Source organism: Rhipicephalus sanguineus, chromosome 1 (assembly GCF_013339695.2).
Source record: "Rhipicephalus sanguineus isolate Rsan-2018 chromosome 1, BIME_Rsan_1.4, whole genome shotgun sequence".
Taxonomy (NCBI): Eukaryota; Metazoa; Arthropoda; class Arachnida; order Ixodida; family Ixodidae; genus Rhipicephalus; species Rhipicephalus sanguineus.
In genome coordinates this window covers 214929569-214954407 of record NC_051176.1, presented here as the reverse complement: position 1 = coordinate 214954407, position 24839 = coordinate 214929569, and the positions used below count along the sequence as shown (strand labels likewise).

At 40.5% G+C, this 24839-nt stretch overlaps 3 protein-coding genes across 7 annotated transcripts in view; 2 read left to right on the top strand and 1 right to left on the bottom strand.

Moving 5' to 3' along the window:
* The window catches only part of LOC119371725 (anamorsin homolog), a 265406-nt gene extending 262249 nt beyond the window's left edge, over positions 1 to 3157 (top strand). For both annotated transcript variants that reach the window (XM_049419406.1, XM_037642180.2), the window contains exons 7-8: positions 1387 to 1511; positions 2293 to 3157. In XM_049419406.1, the coding sequence (XP_049275363.1) occupies positions 1387 to 1511; positions 2293 to 2406 (239 nt within the window). In that variant the 3' untranslated portion in view covers positions 2407 to 3157. The remainder of the gene's footprint in view (positions 1 to 1386; positions 1512 to 2292) is intronic.
* A 5976-nt stretch (positions 3158 to 9133) lies between these two features.
* Positions 9134 to 22054, bottom strand: LOC119371700 (epimerase family protein SDR39U1). Of its 2 annotated transcripts, none has more exons than XM_037642165.2 (6): positions 21954 to 22054; positions 21476 to 21582; positions 20553 to 20635; positions 16596 to 16717; positions 14525 to 14671; positions 9134 to 9595 (listed from the first exon to the last, which is right to left on the bottom strand). In XM_037642165.2, the coding sequence occupies exons 1-6, from the start codon at positions 21979 to 21981 to the stop codon at positions 9180 to 9182; spliced, it is 903 nt and encodes a 300-aa protein (XP_037498093.1). In that variant the 5' UTR covers positions 21982 to 22054; the 3' UTR covers positions 9134 to 9179. The 2 variants fall into 2 exon arrangements, with proteins under 2 accessions (XP_037498093.1, XP_037498086.1); XM_037642158.2 differs by lacking the exon at positions 21954 to 22054 and adding an exon at positions 21720 to 21937.
* A 169-nt stretch (positions 22055 to 22223) lies between these two features.
* The window catches only part of LOC119371679 (cyclin-dependent kinase 10), a 36272-nt gene continuing 33656 nt past the window's right edge, over positions 22224 to 24839 (top strand). For all 3 annotated transcript variants that reach the window (XM_037642139.2, XM_037642147.2, XM_037642134.2), the window contains exons 1-6: positions 22224 to 22394; positions 22542 to 22614; positions 22697 to 22768; positions 22860 to 22962; positions 23052 to 23133; positions 24376 to 24443. In XM_037642139.2, coding sequence (XP_037498067.1) covers positions 22299 to 22394; positions 22542 to 22614; positions 22697 to 22768; positions 22860 to 22962; positions 23052 to 23133; positions 24376 to 24443 — 494 coding nt within the window. In that variant the 5' untranslated portion in view covers positions 22224 to 22298. The remainder of the gene's footprint in view (positions 22395 to 22541; positions 22615 to 22696; positions 22769 to 22859; positions 22963 to 23051; positions 23134 to 24375; positions 24444 to 24839) is intronic.

Sequence of the window (24839 nt, the reverse complement as noted above, 5' to 3'; positions counted from 1 at the left end):
TCAAATTAATCAAGAGATAGAAAAAACAACTAAGCATGGGCTCATTTGGAAGTATTTGCCCCGATTGTAACACATTCCAGACTTGGGACAAGCACTTACATTTTCTGATTCCAGGGTAGAAAATTAACATAAAAATGTCATTGGAGTGCGTAAGGTACGCAGAAACTGAATGTGCACCCATTTTTTTAGCAAGAAAAACGCAACATATCCCCGATTCCAGCAATATAGCAAAGAAGATGCAACCAGTGAATCCTATCTTCCCGAAATGAAACCTTAGTTAATTAATGGCTGTCATCGTCACTCCTAGGCAGCACTTTATTGCTATGATTTAGATTTAGGTGCACGTTAAAGAACCCCAGGTGGTCGAAATTTCTGGAGCCCTCCACTACGGTGTCCCTCATAATCATATTGTGGTTTTGGGACGTTAAACCCCAGATATTAAATTTATTGCTATGACGAACAAGATATGTCATCCTCCCTATGGTTGATAGCATGTTCGATACCTTGCATTTAGCAGATGATGCCATCACTCGCAAACAAGATTGTGACCCATGCCAGACTAACCACTTCACTTACTGTCCTGTGATGCATGCAATTGCTAGAACATGTGAGGCGACTTGTTGCTGCTAGCTAAACAAGTAAAATAATTTATTGTTTGAAAGTGCACTCCTGATCAGATTGAAAGTGATGTGTCATCATTTTCATGCTGCATGAACTCTGTCCATGGTCACTGTCGTGTGATTGCAATGGCGATGACACTGGCCCAGCTGGCTCTCGCTGGGCTGTTGTAAACGCAGTTTTGGTTCAGATTTTTCCTTTGGATTTCGCTGCTGCAGGAATATTTGGCCAAGCTATTTCTTAAAAAAAAATACTAATAACTGTACGTGTTAATCAGATAAATGCTGTAATAATTTGTTGTGAGTTGCTCTATTTGCATTAAAAAGTACCTGAAGTAGGTCAAAAGTAGGAGATTTCAATGGGAAATGTGCGTTGACACATTCGCTGTACCCTAAGCACAGCTTAGTCCGGCCGCCTGTGCTCTTGGAACCACTGTTAACTTCACCATTGTGGTTGGCCACATGCAAGATGACGAGCCAAGCTGGAATTGTCCAGCGAAGCTTAATTTCAGGATGGAAATAACAAAAGTTTGGTTCCATAAAAATCGTATGAAGATCAACCAGAGTCAAATTAACCTAATTCTACTGTATAACCAAAAGTTGCTTGTGCAAATTGTCACTGCAGTGTTTAGAGAAGTGGCACTATGCCAAACTGCCTTCAGAGAAATTGAACATTTCACAGGGCAGCAGCATTAGTCATAAAAAAGGCAAATTGGTTTGGTATGCAAGTATGATTGGGTTTAAATTGCATTCGATTCTTTTGCTGCAGCATGTGGTGGTGAGAAGAAGCGACGTGCTTGCAAAAACTGCACATGTGGTCTTGCTGAAGAACTAGACCGTGAAGCAGCTGCCAAGGCTGCTGCCGCACAGCAGCCAAAGTCTTCATGTGGAAATGTAAGCACAAAAACATATTTTGAGCTGCCCAGAACCACTGATTGAAAACAGGTCAATAGCCCTGAGCAGATGAGTCAAATGTATGAAGTTGATTAATAAATTATCTGCACTCACTGTAGGATTTTTAACTAAATCTCTTAGAAGACAAATCATTTAGTGTTAGACATCAGTACCCATATTTTCATTGCACTTTGGCCATCTGTCAGTTAGGAGGATTCGACAGAAGGATATGTACTTGCATGCTTGATATTGTCGTCTGTCATAGATGTTTGTCTAGCTCCTTTCTTATGGCCGACAGTTGTGCTTCTTTCCTTTTAAATTCATGCACAATTCTGTATGAACTTCAAACACAGTTTTTTGCTGCAATACACTTCCTCATCACTATGCACAAGACCCTCGATACCAGCACAGGAGACGGGGAACGTTCATCAGACTCGAAGAATGCCTTCATCCACATTTTTTTTTTTGTGCATATTGAAAGGGGGAGGGGGGCAGCTATGTTTTCTCTGTTTTGGCTGCCTTTAAACTGATGTATCTGCATTTGGAAACCTGCAAAGCTGGGGTGGGAGGCACGCTGAAATTGTAATAAATGTGCACTAGGGGATGTGTGCAACCAGCGTGCAGATCATTTTTGGATTTATCCTCCTTGCATTAACAACAGCCTGTGATAGCAGACGGCTTTTAATTTATTATGTGCTAGTCAAGGTGCATTGCATACATATGAAAGTGACGGTACTGCATTATAACACATAACATGGCAATTTTCTTTTTTCTTCTTCAGTGCTACCTTGGCGATGCATTCCGCTGTGCCAGCTGTCCATATCGAGGCTTACCTGCATTCAAGCCTGGTGAAAAGATCGTCCTTACCGAAGACCAGCTAGCAGTTGACTCGTAATAGTCATGTGAAGAATGAGTGAACATCTTAGGGAGAATATAGCATATGATGACCGTTGTGGGTCGTTTTGTGAGGAGCCAAAGTACTGTTGGCACGTTTCCTGTGTGCTTTCCTATGTGATCATGGTTTGTCACCACATGACTGCTGTACAACTTTTGTAGCGTTGCATTTTAATAAGGCAGTACACATGTTGCAGTACAGGACAGTAGAGTGATAATTAAGGACACAACTTGTGTTTCACGTTAAGTGCAAGTTCCGCATATTGCTCTCCAATGTAAATTAATGAATGTGGGTGTTGTGATTCTAAAATAATGCATATTGGAATGTGCAAGGCATGCAAAGTTTGTACTACACCTTTAAATGAAGGTGCGTAAGTAGCATATGTATATACTTACATTGTATGAGGATGTCTCAGCAGCAAATCAGGCCTTTGGTTGCTTTTGTGTTCCTAACAGAAATATGGAACGGTGTCTGATTGTCAACTTGCATCCTTAGAGCGCAATTTTTCTTATTAAATACAAAATTTAGGCACTTTATTGTGTACTTCCTTGCTGCCATGACTGAAATAGGTTCTGGCATTTCATTTATTTAGATTTACTAAAATTGCACAATTTTGCTGGGCTTTTTCAAAAAGGTCTGTGGTACACAGTAAACTGTTGGCATTGCACCATGCGGTGTGCCCAGTAGCCAGGATCATAAGTGCAAGTGCAGTCTATGTGGATAAATAAAGCCAATATGTTTCTAACTACCATGTGCAACCCTGATTATTGTACATTGTTAATTCATGAGTTAATTAGGCAATCTACATGGTGTGTTTAAAAAGACACTAAATTAAATGTCTGTTTTTGGTGTATGTAGCACACCACAATTGTGAAGATTGCTGGAGCACCATTCTGCCAAGGTCCTGATCTCCAACTAATAGAACATAAAAGGCAAGAGACTGCTGGGCACTGTACTTGGCAGTGACATGAACTGCCGTGAGTTGTATGTTCATAGTGCACACATGGTTGACACTGTTGTACCTTTTACATTCACTGCACTTGCGTTTTCTCTTTTTTTGCACAGACCATACAGTACTTATTTCTATCCATGAGCCTTCAAAATAAAAGATGCAAGAGTAGTAGCACCAGCACAGCTGATAAAATGCTCCATTTTTTATTCAAACTTTCCTGCTACACACACGCACGCACACACACAGATACAGAGAGAGAGAGAGAGAGTTTTCAGGGTCTGTGACTACACTAGGAGCATCGTGAGGTGAATTTGAAGACTTGCTGAGCCTTGGTGTAGATAGATGCATTTAAAAGCTTGCACTAGCTAGTCTCTGAAACTGGCTTCCTGCAAACGCTTAAGGGACACTGCTCAAGAAAACCACTATGTACCAAGCACTCCACTTGCAGGTATTTCTCAGTCCTCTATTTCTGGCAACACTGCCTAGCTAAGACAATGCAGCATGGCTGAGCATTCACTATGGCTTCTGTAGTACTGTAGTACCCACTATAATTAATCACCAGCACATTGATTTACAATGGAGCCATTGAAAGTGTGGTATTTTCTTTAACCATCATTTTTTTTTGTAAAATGCATTTATATGAGCATAAAACTTGCAAAATATGATGCAAGCAATCTGGATACTAATTTTCAAAAGAAACTGAAAAGTATCAAATAGTCTTTAGTGCCTCCTTAGCTGATGAAGTTTCACACCTCCATAAAAAGCATTAAATCACTGTATTGTACTGCACATTGCAGGAATTTCTTTTCCAGTTGAAAATGAAGCACATAAATTACCCTGTGCTAGCCAGGATCCACACCATCATGCGTTGCCCTCTAATAGTCTTTCCCTACTAAATGAACTTTATTTTGCACCTTTAGATAATGCACAGAGTATTGGTTATGTTGGAAGTCGAGGCATTCTTACTTCCAGAATAGTATTGCATGAAACCACACTATTTAAAGATGCCAATGCATGTGTACTATGAGCATGAATATATTGCCCCTAGCACTGGACACCAAGAATGAATGATGTCCTGTTGCTTCAATGAAGATGTTGGACCAGTAATGCTAGGTTTTCCCACTTGCAGGACATGTGAGCACTGTTATTTCCAAAGCCAGCCACTGAGGTGTAGATTCTTGGTTTTCTGTGCTTCTTGTTCATTGTGAAAAAAGATTGCCAACGTTCAGGAACTCTGATTCCATTGAAGGGACACTAAATTGATATGCTAACTCAGGAGTGCTTTTGTCTGGGCAAGTTGGTGTGACATTTGCGAAATTAACCAGCACGAAAGACGAGACGAAAGACACATCTTGCACATGTGTCTTTTGTCTAGTCTTTCGTGCTGGTTAACTTCGCGAATGCTAACTCAGTTTATTCTGATAAATTATTCGTTGAGATCTCTATTCTAGTTAATTTCACTGTCATAGGTTCATTATTAGAAAAAAAAATGAAGGTCAGTTTCATTCTTGAATTTCGTGCCGAAAATTTAGCACCTGAATCTCGGTGTGACATCACATTTTTCAAGGCCTTTTTCTCATGTTGTGGTCATTTTGATTCAATAAAATTCACTAAAAGTGTCTATGATAAAGGGACTGACAACCAATTTTTATGGTACCTGTTTTCCTCAGTGCAGCGGAAAGCTTACTGGTGAGAGTCTGATCATGGAATGGTAACACAAACGCTGGGGAAATTTCTATTAGAATTTTTTAATGTACAGTGCCAAAGAAGTCATAAACACAACACATGCTGCAAACGGCGGTTGGTGAGTGTGATAGCAATTATACACCGGTAAACAAGCGAGGCCCCATCAATCAAGCCTGTGTTGTGGCGGTTCATGTTTGCGCAGTGTGGTGCGCTGTGCATATGTGCACATTGCACATGTGGGCTGCGACCCGACATGGGTTTTCAGTTCCACTAGTTGCCGCGAAGGCACTGCTGCTTCTTGGTATCTGCTCCTTCTACCTCTTAATAAGCACCAAATAAAGCGGGGATGCCTAATAATTAGGGGTGTTCGAATATTCGAAATTTCGAATATTTTTCTAATAGTGTTTGCTATTCGATTCGATTCGCACTGGAATTTTACTATTCGAAGTATTCGAACTTCCCAAAAACAAATAGAGTCAACGTCCGATTGAAAGTGACCCCTTCAGATTCTCATCACAACCCGGTATTGCGGCAAAGCTGCCTTTCAAGCTCCGTTACGGTCGAACTTTGCCAAGACACAGTCAACGTCCGATTGGAAGTGGTCCCTAGATTTTCTATATGCTTCACCTTATCACACCCCGGTATTGCGGCAAAGCTGCCTTTTAAGCTCCGTTACGGCCGAACTTCGCCAAGACAGTCAACGTCCGATTGGATGTGGTCCCTAGATTTTTCAATATGCTTCACCTCATCACACTCCGGTATTGCGGCAAAGCTGCCTTTCATGCTCCGTTACGGCCGAACTTCGCTAAGAGACAGTCAACGTCCGATTGGAAGTGGTCCCTAGATTTTTCAATATGCTTCACCTCATCACACCCCGGCATTGCGGCAAAGCTGCCTTTCAAGCTCCGCTACGGTCGCAAATGTATTAACTCAAGAAAACGCTGGTTCCAACATGGAGATGAAAGATGTGGCAGAGTTGGCGGCTCAATTAATGCTGTTTTGGATCTGAAATTTGGGCAGGAAGTCCGAAAAATCGGACGCCGAAGCTTTTTAGCATCCAAAATTTCAGATGTTCTTATATACCGACGTCTACGAGGCAGATTTGGAACTCCGGACTTGAAGGGAGCACACCCTTGTCCGCCACATCAGTTGGGTTTCCGCAGAAGTTGAAAGAGGAGAGGCTGAGGAAACGGCATCTTTGCCTATCACGTGTAAAAAGTGTTGTCGGCAACACTTTGGTTGCACCAAATCATGTACATAAATACAATTCGGCCTCTACATTGCCTCATTCTTGATAAGACAACTATGAAACACCACCCCACCAGTGCTTCATCAACCTAGCGAAAAGAAACACGTTCATGTTGCTATCTCATAAGAATATGCTTAGGAATCCTCTCTAACATATTTTTCTGCAATTTCGCTTCGAAGTATTCGAAAAATAATCTAGAAATATTCGAAAAATATTCGATTCGATTCGCACTCACACTTCAATATTCGAATTTGCTTCGCACCCAAAATTTTGCTATTCGCACAGCTCTACTAATAATATAAGGCTAATTTTAAGCACAAAATGTGCTGCTCCTAAAGAGCAGCCTACGTACAGCAATCCCAATGACTCATTCACACAGTATTGAGGCTTGTCCACCAGGCAGTGCCACTTAGCAGTTTTTGTGACTTTGGAACATAGTCTGTCGCTATAGTTCACAGTCTTTCAATTTCCACTAGGATGTAATCACACATTCTGGTTGGTTGTCCCTCCCTTTAAATCTCTGGCTTCCTCTGAACACAATGCAATTCATTTGTAGTGATCAAGAATTATGTACATATGTAGGCCCTAGCAGACACCATCAAAATCTCTGATGTCATTGCAAGTTGGTGCGGGAACATTTAGGCGGGTTTGCCACTTCTTTTTTTATTTTGTGCATTTTCTTGCCTGCCATGCATCTTCTCGAGACAAGACTTGTGCATTTGGTATTGTGAAACCATAATTTACTAATGCAAGAAAAACAACTTTAACACATTTCTACGAACAGGAATCGTGAGCACCAACTCCTGAATATTTGGGAAGATTGGCAGGTAGCAATATCTGCAAAATATGATGCCTGCAATGCGAAAATGCTCAGAATCTAAAATGATAGGTCACGCGTCTTCCCTGTCAAGGGAGATGCGCTTGGAGAGAGAGGGAGGGAGAGAGTGCATGTCTACATAACATGCACTATAAAGTGAAATTGAAAAGGAAGAATGGAGGCAGGGCTTGTCAGGTGTTCATGATATGATTCCTCACCTCTGGTAGTTGGGGAGTATGCAGCACTTGTGGATGCTAACAGAGGCAAAGGGAGAAGTGTCTGCTTTGGCAGAACTGTGCTGTTTTCATGTTACCACCAGTTTGTCTAAGTTGGCCAATAATGAACTCATTTGAAAAATCCTTTTGGTAAAAACTAGGCTTGTGCGAATATTCGAACACTTAGAATATTCGAACGAATAATACAGTATTCGAATTCGCTTCGATTCGAATTTAAATTATTGAAAATTTCGAAGTATTCGAAAGGAACGAATAGATGTATATTATTCCGCTTGTAACCCCCCTGTAAAGGTGGTTTCACTGCAGTGCAGTGGTGTTGTACCGTGAAAACACCTTTAAAAAAACCGCACTGTTCGTTTGTAATCTCCTGTAAAGGTGGTTTCACTGCAGTGGAGGGATGCTATACCATGAATACACCTTTCCAAGGAAAATCCTCACTGCCGCGAAGCCCCACTTCAAGGTTAAATGAACATATTACCCTCACATCGATTCATCATTTTTTACTTGTTGTACCAGCTTATATGCTCCAAGTGTAGTACATTTTAAAATGTAACATACTTTGCAGGTTATCACTTGCATTCTACCGAAAGCCAAATCCTGCTACTATTCAGAGTTGCTTCCATTTCCTTTGAACCTAAAAGAATGACATTTGCACATGCCTTGTTACAATTAAATGCAGGTTGGTTGGGTCATGACAAATATGCTCGTTTTTCTTTATAATGTGTGATATTCGATTCGAAATTATTCGACCAAAATCACTATTCGCTTCGAATTCGCTTAGAACATAAAATGTACTATTCGCACAAGCCTAGTAAAAACCCTCCCTAGACATGGTGCCTTGCAGCTTCCAGTGTGTAATAAATGCTTGGAATTGGGGTTGTGAGGGGCCTTTAAAGTGATTTTTTACAGTCTAAAGAAGCATGCAGATCACGTTTAGCAGAAGCGTGCTTTATGCAGCATCATTCATTTGCAAATGGGAAATGTAAGACATAGTGAGCCCTCCATGATGCAGGCTTCAAAGGACTGAAGTTTAATATTATAGAAAAGCAATATATGATCGATACTATATTCATATAAAAGCAGGCTTAAACTTGTAAGGATTGTAAGGCTATGCATTGCATGAAAATAGAGCAAGTATACCGGTCATTGGAGTGTGTTGGTAACTTAATTCTCAGTAATCTGTGCTAAGCTTATACTGTTAAAAATTTATTGAAATTAGAATATCACTACGTTATGCCCTTGCTATTTAGGCTGCATATACCACATTCACACTTTTGGCCCGTAATTTTTTCAGACCACATCAGAATTTTCTCAATGATTTAGCATGTAATCTTGTTATCTTTTTAGCATTAATTTCTTTGAAGCCTTGCACAAGAGAGCCTGTCAATAAACACCCAAAGTTTAAACCCTTTGGTGGTTTGCAACTTCTGCATGTTGGGCGCCTTAGGGCTTGCAAGGACAGTATCTCCAACTATACATGATTCTTATTTTGCAACCAAAAGCACCATGTTACTCTTTGTGCCATTCGGCCAAGCTCCCATCAGCTGAAGGTTTATAGCCTGTTTATGTTTTGTCCGCCCACAAAGCGAACCACTTTATGCAGCGTGGTCAAGCAATATCACCAGGGGCACTGACTGCTTTCAAATTACTAATTTTTGTATACCTTTACATATTGTTTTCCATAACATGCCTATTGTAAGTGATCAGTTTATTTTGAAAAGAACTCCAGCAGGCATACAATCTCATTAATACAACAAACTTTATTGAAGACACTGCAAGCCAAAGAGAAATACAAGAGCCTGGCTTGAGAACTATGTGTGAGCACTGCCTCACTTACTTGCGCTGAAGTATATCTTGGCAAGCAGACTGCACATCCGGAAACTTGTACTCGTAGCCTGACTCGAGGGTACGCTTTGGAATCACTTTCTGCCCCTCTGTCATCATAGTAGCTCTTTCAGGACTGAAGGCCAAGTCGAGCACAAATTTTGGCAGTGGAAACAGCGCTGGCCGCCACATGGCACGCGCAAACTCCTTGGTGAATTCTGCATTAGTAACGACTTGGGGAGCAACCCCATTGAGAACACCTGTGAGGCCTTCCTTGCTCATGGCATGAATGAGGATGCCAACAATATCAGCAATGTGGACCCAAGGCATGAACTGGCTACCACTAGCCACTGGCCCGCCTAGGCCCAAGAAGAATGGCCAGTAGAGCTGCTGGACCATGCCCCCGTTGGAGCCAAGCACCACACCTGCAACCACACAGTTTGGCTGTTTCCTGCTGCGCAATGGCATGTATTGAAAGTTTGCTAGTGTATTTACATTAATGCAGCAGAAAAAAAAAAGGGGGGGGGGGCACCAAAGAAAAATATTAACTTAACTGAGGTTAACATACTACTTTTCAAATACTATCTATCAAAAAAGTTAACAGTCACTGCTGCCAAGGAGGGCATAAGGAAATTGTGCTTTAAATGTAGCTGGCATTAACTTTACAGTTTTTGTCATATATATAAGTAAGCAAATGCAATGGCATGAAAACAAAGTCGACAAGTTAGCGTAAAAATTGAGCTGTGATGCAGTGAAAACTATCAAGAGTCACACTAAACTTCAAGTTTTCTTTTGCAGGCAGTCTAAAATCAAAGCCTCTTTTGCTGCTGTAGAATTGTTTGAGGTTTTGCTCTTATATGCTTGCTTACCTAGCGATCGTTCCCTACATAATGTAACAATGTCTCCGGAGGCAGAGAATAACCTTTCATTCAGAATGGCCAGGCGTTACACATGGAATTAGCCAGGTGTTACTCATGGCTGTGATGGCTTAAAAGCAAGCAGCAAACACTAGAATCTTCCACTGCAAGGCCATTATTTCCATGAATGTTTGTGCTGTGTGTCATGCAGGTTGTAGCCCTACCATATTTGACTTAAAGGGACTGACAACCGGCCAAGGTGTGTCACAAGACACTGGGGGAAGTGAAAAGACTGTGAAATGTATTGACAGAATCGAGCGTTCTTTTCACAATTTAAATAAGATTTTTATTCTTAAATTGCGTTTGAAAGTCACAAAAACCGGCACATCGTGTCGCTTGGCGACAAGGTTTGGTACCATGTAAGTGAGTTGTTCAGATTGCATTACGTAGTCTGCTGTTGTTTAGGTGTTTAAGCACACCACAATTCGCGCTTAAAATTACAGCCTGAGTATTACTAGGCATCCCCACTTTATTCTGCACTTATTACGAAGTAAAGGAGTTGACGCTGACAAGTGGTGCTGCCTTCATGGTGCCTAGTGGAACATCGAGAGCAGTGGTTCTCAAATTGGGTTCCACAGAACCCAGGGGGGTCCACGTAGACCCATTTAAATAAAAGCCACGTACTTCACACTGTATGCTGTGTTGTGAACCCCCCACCTTTCTTTCTTTCACCTGCAAGGGGTCCCTCATCAATTCCACCAGTCCACAAGGGTACCCGAAAATTCATGGCTGAGAAACACTGATCTAGAGCCATGGGGCATGTCCGCGGAGTGCACGCATGCGCAGCGAACCACAGCACACAAACACGAACCACTGTCGTGCTCACCTACCACTGTTTGCAGCATATGTTGGGTGTAAAACTTACTCCGTGCTGCAGATAGAAAAATTCTGATAAAAAAAGTTTCACAGTGTTTTCCGCGTTACCACTCCATAATTAGACACTCTTGACAGGTAAGCTTTCTGTAGCACTAAAGAAGACATGACCATAAGTAATGGTTGCCAGTCCCTTTAAACCAAGTTGAAAAATTCAATAACACAATGAAGTCTCATAATCATGAATCGAACATGGATCAGTAGCAAGCCCAGCTCAATGTGATTTCAATATTGTCTTCAAATACTCCTTAACCACATGCATAAATTAGGATATGAGATTTACACAAAATAGAAGGCATAGTAAACATATGCACAACTGATATTCAATATATGTACAATGTGCTACATAACACAAGAAAATTCTATCTTTGATAGCCATTCACACGGAAGATACTTTATGATTAAGAAAAAAAAATTACTACAATACATGGTGTTCGGGCAGTCTCAACTGGAGCACATGATTTAGTATACCAGAATACAGTGCTTAGATGAATGACAAGTGAAGATGCTACCATTATTAAACTGCAGCAAAATTTGCGAAAGCAGTAAAAAAAAACTGTTTGAAACATAAAGACACAAATGAGTGTAGAAGGAAATTTTCATATTTTATACTTCAAGAGTGTGTGCATCATGAAAAGCTAGCAAAAATAGATGCTATTTTGGTGCTGAACATTGGAAACACACCACCATTACTGTTTGCTAAAATGATACATTACAGCAACTGGAGTATATTAGATTTTTTTTTGCATAGTCAGAATGAACTTACCTGACTCTTGCACGAAAAAAAAAATATGTAATGACAACAGGATTGTTATTATTTGTTATTAGGGCTGCCTAAAAATAGCAAAATATACAGTAAGAAATTCAGAAAACAAAAACACTTTCTCTGTCATATGTTAACAAAAATGATATTGCATGAATAAACAGATTTGTTAATTTGATTCAGACATTAATCTCCTGCAGTCAGACTGAAGCGGAAGCCTTGGAAGAAAAGCACAAGTTGCCACACAAGATCAGATTGCTTCTCGTTTGTATCTCATTTTCTCTCAATCAAGACGACCACTTCAAGAAAATCTGTGTTTATCTTCAGATGTATAGTTTCTGCTGCATGTGCAAGCACTTGCAGAAAAGGTGAAGGCAAAAGGATGAACATTAGGATATATTCTGGTCATTTTACATGTTGAGTAACATATGACACAATTTGTCTTAAGAGCATTATGCTTTTATACCTACTTAATCAATAAGAGTTGCATTTGTAAACAATAATAATAATAATTGTTGGGGTTTAACGTCCCAAAACCACGACATGATTATGAGAGATGCCATTTGTAAACAAGGGCAGTCCTTTCATAGCACACCTTCTGTTTGAAAGTCACACAATCGTATAAAGCAGACAGACAATGAAGCCAGGGAAAACCTGAGAAATTAACTTTCGTGTAAATTGAAATGCAGAAATACATAATAGGAAATGTAAATGAACAAGACATATATCGCTGCAGGTGGGAGCTAAGTCAGCACCTTTTGCATTATGTATGCAGTGCTTTATCATTAAGCTACCACAACAGTTGTCTTTGCATTAACTTTCTTAGATATTTATGTACGTATACAAGATTAGCCCTGGAAGTGAGAGCAAGCAACACCCACTTGGTGGATGTAGATCACTGTTTCAGCCACAAGTGGAGGCCCAGTTTCTTGCTCCCAAGTTCACATACTATGTGATGCATACAGTTGAAAGGACGCCTCACATCTGGTCCCATGGCCGCTAGTTAACCCTTTGTGGGTTCATCCATATTTATTATACGATAACAGGAAATATGCCTGCGTAATATCTAAATAACGTGCTTAGAAATAATATTAACAAGAACTAACAGACAATAATGCCAAGGAAAGTATAAGGGATGTTATTTGCAGCTATTAGGATATAAATGTGAAGAAAGTAAAGTGGACGAAAACGAAAAAATAACTTGCCGCCGGCAGGGACCGAACCTGCGACCTTTGAATAACGCGTCCGATGCTCTACCACTGAGCTATGGCGGCATTCATCCCTCCGTCCACTTTATGGGCTCTCTCTCTCTCTCTCTCTGTGTGTGTGTGTGTGTGTGTGTGTTTGTGTGTGCGTGCGTGTGTGTGTGTGTGTGTGTGTGTGTGAACCTAGGAGTGTTAGAAATGGTATCATGCAATTTTCATTAAAATACGATCATTGGTTTATGAGAAAAAAATGGGACGCATGTGTCCCATTGACCCATGACGTGTCTGAGAAAGTGGGACAACACCTGTCCCATTGTCTCATGAGTGCACCAAGCTGAAATCCTTTCACCAAATTTCTTGCACAAAAAGGTTCGAAGCAAGTGGTACAGAGGGGCACTTCAGAAACTGTGCAAAAAAAAATTACGGCGCAACTTATTTCCAGCTGTGGTACACAATGTGCGCCTGCACCTGTTGTGCTGTGCCAGTGACTCTGTCTGACCTCTTCGCATACACCAACTATTAGCTCCTTTTTGTCTCTTCTGTCGGTGCGGATAAAGACGAGCACCTCAGTTATACCTGAATTTCCGCCCATATATAAAAGTGCCGCTATGAATCAAGGCAAGCCACATCAATGTGGTGTCACCGAATGCATTGAATCCAGTAAATGCATTCATGAGCGCCACCCAGGTCTGAGGTATTAGCTTCTCTCTTGGATTTCGTATATTCGTGTTCTCTTTCGCTTCCTGACTGTCTAGAGCATCAATCTCCATCATTTTTTTCTTTCGGCCCTCAATTTCATGAACAATGCCTGAGCCACAGCTTTTTGCTCATTGTCACTGGTACCGTAGTGGTAAAAAAACGACAAAAAGAAATTTCAGGGTCTTCTCCGTGATAAAGCGTTGTCTTGCGGCGTAACAATGCCCATCAAACTTGAAAAAACATTTATGCGTGCCTATTATGTAGTTAGGCATAGCAAGGAACTGCTTGATTTTTCATTCAAGTACGTTTCAACACAATTATTGACCGGTATACTACTCCAATTTTGAAACAAAATCCATAGTTTCATGCTAGAACTACTTCTCTCGAAATTCATAAAAGGAGAAACATCCCATAAATCTAGAACTTTAGCTATCTTGCACGGAATGGAACAAAACTCTTTAAAGAATTGTACAGAACAAAATGAATTTAAACTAAACGTATCACCGATACCACGTATTGTAAGCATGTGGAATGTTTTTTCTTGGTTTCCTAAATGCTTCTGACCCACGGCAGCAGAAGATCACAGCACTGATGGCGAGGCACAGCGGCGGAGGAAGCTTTAACTGAAGTAGAAAAAGTGGCACAGATTCATCCCATTATCCTTCAAAGGGATAACACATCCAGGGCTTATTGTAAACATACAGAAATACCCAAGAGAGCTGATGAGAACCCAGTTGCGTAGGCAACTTACTGTCCAAGAACTGCACACGTAATGCAGAAGAGGTCTTCGCCTGTAGCAAGATGTCTTTTTTTTTCACTTTCATTTCCCTTTTCTCAATTATTTCTACAGCCAAATTAAAAAGCAAATTAGGTTTTTTTTAATAAAAAATGTGATACCTGATCGCACAGTGACTGTTCGGCACTTCACTTCAGGTGGAAGCTTAGCAGCTGCTTCCCACTTGGTGCAGAGCTTGGCAAGAAAGTCGTGGTCACCACCAGGACTATCCTCAGTGTACTCCTTCACGGGGTCTGGCTTGTAGTAGCCTGCACTTTGTGGCAGTCCCAAACCACGCCGTAAACACTGCTATCTGAAGAAAATTCAAGGTGGCACTACAACACTGTAGCCACAATAATGCTAGAGCTGGAGGACATGGATGGAAAAATTTGTTATATAAAATAGCTCAAAGTGATACTTCACCGCTATCTTGCAATATACATCCAGTAACACACACTTCAAGTTGTGTGTGTTTCTTTTCGTTTTTTTTTGGGGGGGGGGGGGACCTTAAGTGTCAAGCAGTAAAGCAAGAACATTTGCTTTGAAGTATGTCCAAGTGAAGGGCAACACCATAATTTAACCATATGGAATCGCTGAATACTATATGCTGAGCACTCTGATTGCATGTTTACATCTTTTGTTCCCATTTAAATATGGTTGCTAAGATGACGGGCAGAATCAGAAGCATTGCATCCAGCAGCAGTTAACAGTGACATGTGATACACCTAATATAAATCCCACTTTACCTTTGAAAGTAGTCGTAGTACAACAACAATCCAATTGTGTTTTAGTATTAAGGTTGTACAACTACTACAGTAAGTGACGACATTAATACAGAGGCTGACAAACACTTAGTCAAGATATATTTGCAGATTACATACCTGAAACATGCCACATGTCTGTAGCTTGATAAAACAAGAATTGACAAGGAAGCCACAAAAAAAAAAAAAAGAGTGCTGTCACTTCATGATTTTGAACGAACTACTAGACAAAGGTTAACATTCATATCGAGTCTTCCCTGTCCGTCTTTGTTATAATTTTTGAAATGTTCATGGCCATGTCATGCCAACTGGTCGCTTTTCCAAGAGCAGATAGTTGGTATTGCAGAAAATAAAATAAAAGATGGAGGCTTACAGTACCACCTCTTAATTCCCAAAGCAGCTGCCTCGAATTTTGGCAAATGACTGGCCAAAGCAACTGCTGAAGACCATAAAACGTGCTTTGTTCAAATGTAAATGAAATCCGGCCATGGCATCTACCGCAGACTTTTCCAGAAAAGTTTGACTTTATGCTGTCATCTCAACCACTACTAATCAAATGTACCATTCAAAGACTTACTCAGAGAGCAACAAGAGAACAGTGTATCAGCCTTATTTTGTGCTTGCCTTTCGTAGGCGTGCGCAGGGTTCCCCTTCAAGGGGGGCGAAGGTTCATCACAGCGCCCCCCCCCCCCCCATTCCGTATTAACTCAATGTATGGGGCAGACTTTGCGCCCCCTCCTCTTAGGTGACTGGGGGGTGGCCGCCGCCTGGCCCCCCTGTGCACGCGCATGTTGCCTTTGTTATAAAACCAGCTATGGTGTGAACAATGCATTGCACATACTGAGAGCATCACCTTAGTTGGAGAAAGCTTTAAAAACTATTGCTGTACTGCGTATGAATGAATCTGTCTATAGCATTAGTGGGAGTAATTTTGTACAGGTTCCAGAAACAGTTCAGGTCTTTTACTGATGCTTAAGTTGGCTGTTGCTTTATATGTAGCAGTATGTTACATACAAGTGGAACTCATACTACTACATACAACACTAATGTTTTATATAAAAATAAAGCTGATACTGTTTGTTCAACTTTGTGTCTGTGCTTTTACGTGTGTGCTCTTATGAAGATGCATACAGGGCGTTTTTATTTAAGACATACAGATATTTTTTAAAAAAGCCACGATGCTCAAGTTCCATCTCTGTGCTGGAAACAACTGTTAAATTGACTGTCACAAAAATTTAAAAATCATTAGCATGGAGGAACCTTGTAATATGTTTAGCTAATTTAAGCAAATGTGCCTGTATTAAAGCAGGAAGCCACAACTGAAATGTCAACAGTACACCTTCATGCTTAGTGATAGGTGCTGAAATCACCTGAAAAAAATTAGTTGCTGTATTACAAATGCTTTAGAAAAAAACATTAATATCAGACTTACCAACACCCGAGATCGAGACAAATGCTTTTGGTGGGCTCTCCATTTTCTGGATAGCATCAGCCAGTGCTTTAGTTGTCTCGACTCTGCTAGCATAGACATTCTGCCGGAAACCAGGTGTCCACCTAAGGTTGAACCGACATGAGGTTAGTTTACTGCAACATTTAACCAAAAATCTTGCAGTGTTGCAGATGAAAACTTAAAGCACAAAATACTGTATTACTGTCATTACTTTGCTTTAGGCTTGACAAGCAGTGAGGCCTGAGGCATCGGCACCAATGCCACCAAAGGACCTGATTTCATGCAAGGTGAGTGGTAAACTTTTTTATTACACAATTGATTATTGCTTTAACCCCAGTTAATTTTTATAACAAGCTAATAGACTATAAATTCACGGATGCCAAAAGAGCCACACATGGTGATTTTAAATTTTATGCGTATTTGCATGTTGATAGTTTGTGTGTTTTTGTTAACGAAGATGCAGCCTACTAAATGTCAAAAAGAAAAAGCACACATTCTGCTGTTGTTTCTTTTTTTCCTATACAAGTTTTTACGATGTTTTCATCTACATAGCACTGGCATGGCACATCATCTGTCACCCGAGGACATTGAGCTGCTACACATACGGAGATAGAAGAATAAATGGAACGTTGAAATTAAGAAGTCAACAGGTGTAAGATGGCTCAGCTGATGCAGATAACTGGAGATCTGTAAAATACCTGTGGACTTTCACAGATCACCCTGTTGCAATTGACTTAGTGGAAGCTTCCCTGCTTGCTGACTGAAGAGAGCTTTTACTATTTCTGATAAGCCTGGAAGCTTGTACCGATTAAATTGTGCCAGGGGATATGTTATGCTTATGGGAAGAGCCTAGCAGATGAAACATGTGCTTTGAGTGAACTTGGAGCACATGCGCTACTCTCGCTGATCGAGCCAGTTGACGCTCACATGGTACTGTTAAAAAATTGGTCAACTGTACACATACCTACTTGTTAACTTTAGCCTTTAATTTTTTTTTCGTCCATGTTCCTGAATCTTTCTTCAAAACTGAATTTGCTCTTGCTCTTCAAATGATAGTGGGTTGATGGCAGCATCCGGAAGCAGGGAACAATACCACTGCATTATTTTTATGTCTAGAGAAATCAGAAGGAATGATGGAGGGTCACACTGCGTTATATCATAGTCAGATGATACAAATGCTCAGTGCAGTGATGGGTGGAGCAGAGTAGTCATCATTCCTATTTACATAGTGCAACTTCAGTGCACAGCTTGAACAATGAAAAAGGAGGGCTGCAAGGGTGTAAAAGCAGCAGCATTTTATTGCTGGTGACTGTTTATACAAGGTGCATTTAAAACTTTTTTTTTTATGGTTGAAAAACATTTGTGATGAGATGCATTTTGGTAATAATAGACACATATTCTGAACCTTTCATGAAAGGTGGGGTCCTGCTAGCCATTTCTTTTTTTATGACTTTTTGAGATGGTTGCTGTCATTCCTCATTTTATTATTTTACACTAATAAATGTGTGCAGTGAAACGTTCACATTATATGTGAGGCTAAATATGAGTAATACAACTGTTTTTATTGCTTAGTGCCTGACAGTGCGAGCTCATGCGACTTCCAACAAATGTGAAATGCATTTTTATTGCACAAACCTTTGATTGCTACAACACATAGTAGGTTTGTAGTCTATGTTGCTGCTTCAGTTTATGTTAATACCATTTTGAAATTACTACAAAGACAATTCTATACAGCAGTTGTCACACAAAGGTGGTGATGCTCAAGATTAGGCAACAAGAAAGAACAAACTTTCTTGTTTCATTTCACATTATGGCATTCCTGATTATGGGACACCAACTAGCCCAGGCCATTAACATTGCCGAGTGCAATGCTCAATGGATTTTGCATACTAATACAAAATCTACTTGTCTATTATAACATTATGCATTCTTGGCAGAGCAATGTAAGAAAGTGCTACAAGTGCAGCCTTAGTGGTCATTCAGTGCTATTTCCAATGGCTTTGCTGAAGCCTATTTCAGTTAAATATTCTACTTTCAGGTGTGAAATAATTATAATTAGGTGGTTTCAACTAAAAAAAATTTTTCTTTACATTGGAGGCCTTTTATGAACTTGACGAAGCTTGACATGGTGGGTAGATGCTCGTTACCATAGAGAATGCATGGGCTATGATAGTACTATAACAAAAACACTTTGAAGATTAGAAATTAGATATAACAAGGTAGTATTTCTGTTATGCTGTGTTAAACCACTTTTTTATTCAATTATAACATAATCTTCCCTGCCATTTGCACACAATGCAAGCTTTAGAATGTAGAGTTACAGATGCTCTCCACAAGGACTTGCCTTTTGCTAACCATCTGTAGTTGTGTACCATTGAAGAGAAAATAAGTTGAGCTTTAATAAATTTCCCTCTTACAAAACCTAAGAAAGTCCGTTTTGCCACCAAGGATGCTTGATCAGCCAGAGAAGCTGCAGATAGGAAAGATGGGCGGTGATACCTTCTTGCATTTTCTCTCTGCCAGATGTCATGGATACCGACAGTGGTCATCTGCTAGGGCCTAGGTAATTTTTGTATTGGAAGAATAAGGGAGCAAAAGACTGAACCCCAAAGAATTGGAAGAGTGGTGATCGTGCCTCAACAACCTAAATACAAGAAAAACTGTTTTCAAATCTGTGACGTCTCACTGATAATGGTGCTGAGGTTCCAGAACTCAATGTTGGGCCTTCATTTTCTATTTGAACTATAAACATTTCAGCAATAAATTAACAAAAATGCTGTTTTGAAAAAAATACTGAAAGAGTTAAAACTGGCTTAGTGTTTTTTGTATCTCATTTTTAACCTTTTGACTGGATTTCTTCCTTTACACTGCTTCTCAGCCCATGCTGAAATTTTGCTCGTGGTGGTACAGCGTGCATTTCATGCTCCATAAAAGCTGGTTCTTTGTCACATTCTACCACTTCGGTATTTGCAAGTAGTTTATGAATTCCTTTTCCTGTCATAGGTGGAACTGATGAACTTGCCTCGCGAGCTGGCCATGGCTGCCTTGTCAATCATGCACCTCTACCATTTCTTTTCCACAGGTTGGCTCAGCAGACTTTTCGAGCTACAGGGAAACTTGTTCTGTGTAGTTGCGTTCTTCTGATTCAGAACTTATCAAATGTTCATAAATCCTTTGGCCAGTCAAATTGCAGACAGACCTGCCATGCTAGTTCACCACGGCTGCCCTGTTGAGACAGACTTAAGAGTGCCAAGATATTTGTTCCAGCTACTGTGAGTAATTTACCTTACAAGTTGTATGTGTTTAGACTTCTCTATAGATGGTGCCACAGGTACACAACATCCTCTTTTGCATGAATTACTTCTGAAGAGGCAGAGAGTGTGTTGAAAACACAAAAAGAGAATACTCAGGAGTAGCAGTGTAAACATTAGGCAAGTGGAGCCTTAGACGTGAGAATCTGAAAATCTGGTTGTTTTTTGAAGACGCCATGACCAATACAGAAATCACCAGAATCTATTAGTGTGCCTCTGATCACTACAAATGTGCCTTGTAAATAATTTTTTCATCAGTATGAAGTCATCCCTACCACTGCTATACATTCAGTAATATACATGCCCTTCCGAATGTAATATTGACACTATTTGTGTGAAGTGATGCGCTAAGTTACGTCTGTGCGCGGTACTGTTTGAATAAAAGAATCATGAGTGGATGTGCATTTCACAGCAGGAGAGATTTTTTTCCTTTCTCAAGACATGCAGCAGGTTCTTCTTCATGGTTAGCTGACAGTATGTGCAGCTTTAATGACTGTATGTATAAGGTGAGCTAGATTGGAGATGATAAATGAATATCTTCACATTTCTACTAGTAGAACTGCTTAAACAAAATGGAGAACAAGAAAACATACATGGTGTGGATATACTCAATATCACATGCACATGCCTTCGCATAGGATCCATGACATTCTGCCCCGCTAAGCTGAAAACAGCTGCACACTCAGGAAGGCCCTTTTCTGCCACGTCAGTCTGCGAGAAGGGAGCAAAAACAATAATTTTCAGCAAACATTTTAAACAAGAATGAAGATACAGTGCGCTAACTAGCTCCGCACTCACAAGAATCTATTAGCTTTTCATTTGAGCAGTGCCTGTAAAGGTATATATGCCACAAGGCCTGTATGCTTATTAATGTTCAGTCACTGTTAAGTAACGCTAATGCTGCACTTCCGGTGTCCCAATTCAATGCAGCCTGGAGTGAGCAATCAAAGCTGTATTAACCAATCGCTTCAGGGACGCAGTGTCGAGGCAGAACGCAAATATGTTGCTAGTAAGCAATATTTCAGTTTTACAAAATGTTGTGCAGAGAATGAGAAAAGTGACAGAAACAAACTGAACTATAACAAGCAATTTTATACGTAGAAGCCTGTACATTGTGCCCTATGCTACACGGAAATCACACGCCAAATGAAATAAAAAATTGATTTCATAAAGCTTATGGTATGGAATGCATTACATGCACTGTACATTCACTGCATCAAAACAAGCAAGATGAATTTTATTCACATATTTGTGTGACAAAGTGAATTGAAGCTAACTGAACGCCGAAACAGATAAAAGTCATTGTTCAAGCTACCACGTTATGCAAGCTGGTGCACGGCCAGTCGACCGTCCATACAAGAACGTTGTCCTGCTCAAAGTAATTTACCTTTCATACAACATAAAAGTACACAAACAATAAATATCCTCAACGTGAGTTATGATGACTAATGAGGCATGTATGTACAAGTTTATCATTTTGTGATTTTTTTTTTTTTCTGATAGGAATTTCGTGTAAACAATTCATTTCAAAGATCGTTTTGTCATACGTACCCACGTTAGCACATTAGCACCAGGCTTCCTTGATACGATCATGACATCGTAACCAAGTTTGCTCAAGGCATTTCTGAGTGCTGTCCCAATAAAGCCTGTTCCACCACCTGCAAGTGTAGATGATGCGTGTCTAAAATAAGACGTTTGATGCCGATCGGTAACGTGCTGGTCTATGTAATGCACATCTTACAACAACTTCAGCGTCAATCAGCGCTATTCAACTAGCGACAAAGTGCTCACTAACGTTGTGAAGGAGGCATCAGGCGGTACAGTTTAGAGTTACCGCCTAGAATCAACAAACTGCGTCCGTTGGCGATTCGACATTGGAAAGGACGTCTCATACGCTTTACTTTTGTTTACACCGCAAGCCTACTCGCATAAAGTCGATACGCGCGTGGAGCTTAACAGAATTATCAAAGCAACGCACTTAAAGGAAATAGTGACCGTGCAGTTTTTTAAGCAATTACTTATATCTTACCAATGACTACTCTTTCTATTCCCATCATGCAAACTTTAAGCAGTCGACATTTCAGGCATTTCAGGCGCTTGCAGCGCTTCGCGCGGTAGTAAACATCTTGACAATAATAGCTTTAAGTCCATATTTACTCAAAAATAATAAGAAGATAAATAATATTAATAGTTAATGTATTACTAATTTGCAATTTTATTTAATATTTTAAATTTTTTAATACTCGTGTCGCTCGTGTTTCTCTGGATTTGTAGCGGAGGATTGATCCAGTCTAATCCAAGTCCACTTCATACGAAAGTGTTTGTGTTTGTTTGCACTTTTGCACTTTTGTTTATGATTTGTTAAGCGGTAATCATGGAAGCCGGCTTAAATCAACCAGCGCCCGAGAAACGCGTTGTGCTAGCGTCGTTGTCGACTGGAAAGTTTTTTGAAATCCCAGAAAAGGACATTGTAAGTTTTGCATATCGTTTGACTCGTTGTTGTGCGTGCATCGCTGTCCTTCACTTTGCAATGTTGTACTGAAGTCATCGTTGGCGCAGCGCGCATCTTGCGATTTTGAAAAATGCTAATAATAAACAACCCTATCTTTTGCTGCAGGCAGGTCGATGCCGGTTAGTTACAGACTTCGAAAAACTTAACAGGATTGGAGAAGGCACATATGGAATCGTCTGTAAGTGCTACATGCAAGATTCGCGCGTTTGGTCTCGTTGCAGCGGCTAGCTTTCAGGTTGCCACGTTTTATTATTTTACAGATAGGGCGCAGGACTTGAAATCCCGAGAAGTTGTTGCAATGAAGAAAGTACGAATGGAACAGGAAAAAGATGGTGAATACCACCTATGTGTTCTGCAGTAGCTTAGTATGATACTCGCCTGTTCGTTAGCATTTCTTGCTTGAGCTGGTGAAACCTTTCGCAGGCATTCCTGTCAGTGGGTTGCGAGAAATCAACCTCTTGCTCAATATTCAGCACCAAAATATTGTTAATCTGAAGGAAGTTGCTGTTGGTAAAAGCTTGGAAAGGTAAGTTTTGTCTACCTTCACGTCGTTCTCCTCCTTGCCGATATTACTCACATTTCGATCGACACGCATGGTGTTTGTGGACTTTCCAGCATTTTTCTCGTGATGGAGTACTGCGAGCAAGACCTGGCAAGCTTGCTGGACAACATGCAAAGTCCGTTTTCCGAGTCACAGGTACAGTAAACATTATTGAGCTATCAAATCGGTGCGCGGCAAAAGCCTAGATTCACATACATTGAAACGTGCCTGCATCTTAAAATCCTGCAGTGCTGTTGACAAAAAAATATAACCCATTGTTATTGCACTTATACCTAATCACGTTCCAGGTTTAGCACCACACAAACTCAAATGCCTAACAATTATTTCTTTTTCCGCAGAAAATTGCATGACAGAACTGTCCACGCTGTCATCAATGTAACACCTGCTGGCGTTGCTTGGGAGCTATGGCATTGTACCACTAAGTTACTAGTTGCGAGGTCAATCCTGACAGCGGCAGCTGCATTTGGATGGGGCTGAAATTCTCACGCACAAAGACTGAATTCCACTGGTCGATCTCGAGCAGGGTGCCGAGTACACAACAAAATCCGGAATGCAGCAACCCAATTCAGATCTATCGGCAAAAAATGAGCATGCTCTGGCACGGAGCGCAGGGGAAGTGTCGCACATTGGGCCTCTTGCCAATAGCACTTTCATCTGCCATGTGGCACTGTTTTAACTACAGCCAGTAAAATGTGCAATGTGGCTCGAAAAGCATTTCTTTTAACTGCCTTTAATACAGCACGTGTCACTATGTCAACAATTGAAGCAAGAAGCAGTCCGGCACTGTGGTCTCTTGCAGTACTGCCAGGGTGAAATGACCCATTTCAGGAATCTGAACTGCAGGGGGATATCACAATGCCTCAAATAGTGAGGAAAACAGCTGAGCTACTTGGCCAGCCCAGAAATGTCTTCTCAACATGTCATCAAAGTTCCATCAAAATGCACCTCTGCTGAGAAGATCAATAAAGAGTACTTCGTTGTGGGACCTTTCTAGTGCACAAACTTGCTTCAGATTTACCAGTGAAATTCAATTTCTCTGCCACAGAGAAAAAACAAAAAAAGAACAGCAACGCCGGCGGCATTGTATGGCAACGCCGCCACCGAAATCAGTGACTTATAACAAGCTTCGCTTGAATATACTAAAACATCTGCATGTTATGGGCAAACTAAAGCATTTTTTTAGCACATGCATGCAAAAACACATTAGAAGTAAACCTTGGGTGGTCTCCTCTTTACTGTTTGGAAAGAGGTTCAAGTGTTGTGAGTCGCTTGGACCTCTTTTGCACCTTGAAATTTTTAATGACTTCTGTATAAATGTGCACTGCTTGAAATTTCTGATTCTTTGTCATTTTCTATGCTTCTTCTTTTACCTTTTAGGTGAAGTGCATCATGATGCAGCTGTTCAAAGGTCTTCAATACCTGCATAAGAACTTCATCGTTCACAGGTCTGTATGTTTGGCTGTACCTTTATAGTGGAGCTCCAGAAGCTGTTGTCTGAGTAAGCTTACCTGTTAGTACTGGATGCTTTGCCAGTTGTTTCATGGAAGGCTTTGAATTATCTTTCAGCTCAGTGCAGTTGAGAGCATGGTGATCTTTATCAGTTCTGTGGTGGTCAGAATCTGTGTCAAGTAGTAATAACTGAAAATTAAGCTATAATCCTTCAATAAATTTCAGAATAACAACTTCAGGAAGCAAGTTATAGTTCTTAATGTGAAGCCAGGTGAACATGCACAGCATACCCATTTGCTAGAAATTCTGTAGGTAGCTCCAGTTAAAAAATTATGTACTCTAGATGTGTCGCAAAATGCATTCTGTTGTTGGGACTTGAATTCAGTTTAGCC

Excerpts from the sequence above, each read along its gene's own strand:
- LOC119371700 (XM_037642158.2), bottom strand. The coding sequence starts at position 21,816 with ATGAGACGTCCTTTCCAATGTCGAATCGCCAACGGACGCAGTTTGTTG. Across the intron at positions 16,718-20,552 it reads GTCATGGATCCTATGCGAAG|GTGGACACCTGGTTTCCGGC; the intron begins GCATGTGCATGT and ends GTTCAACCTTAG. Across the intron at positions 9,596-14,524 it reads AACAGTCACTGTGCGATCAG|GTGTGGTGCTTGGCTCCAAC; the intron begins GTATCACATTTT and ends GTGTGGTTGCAG.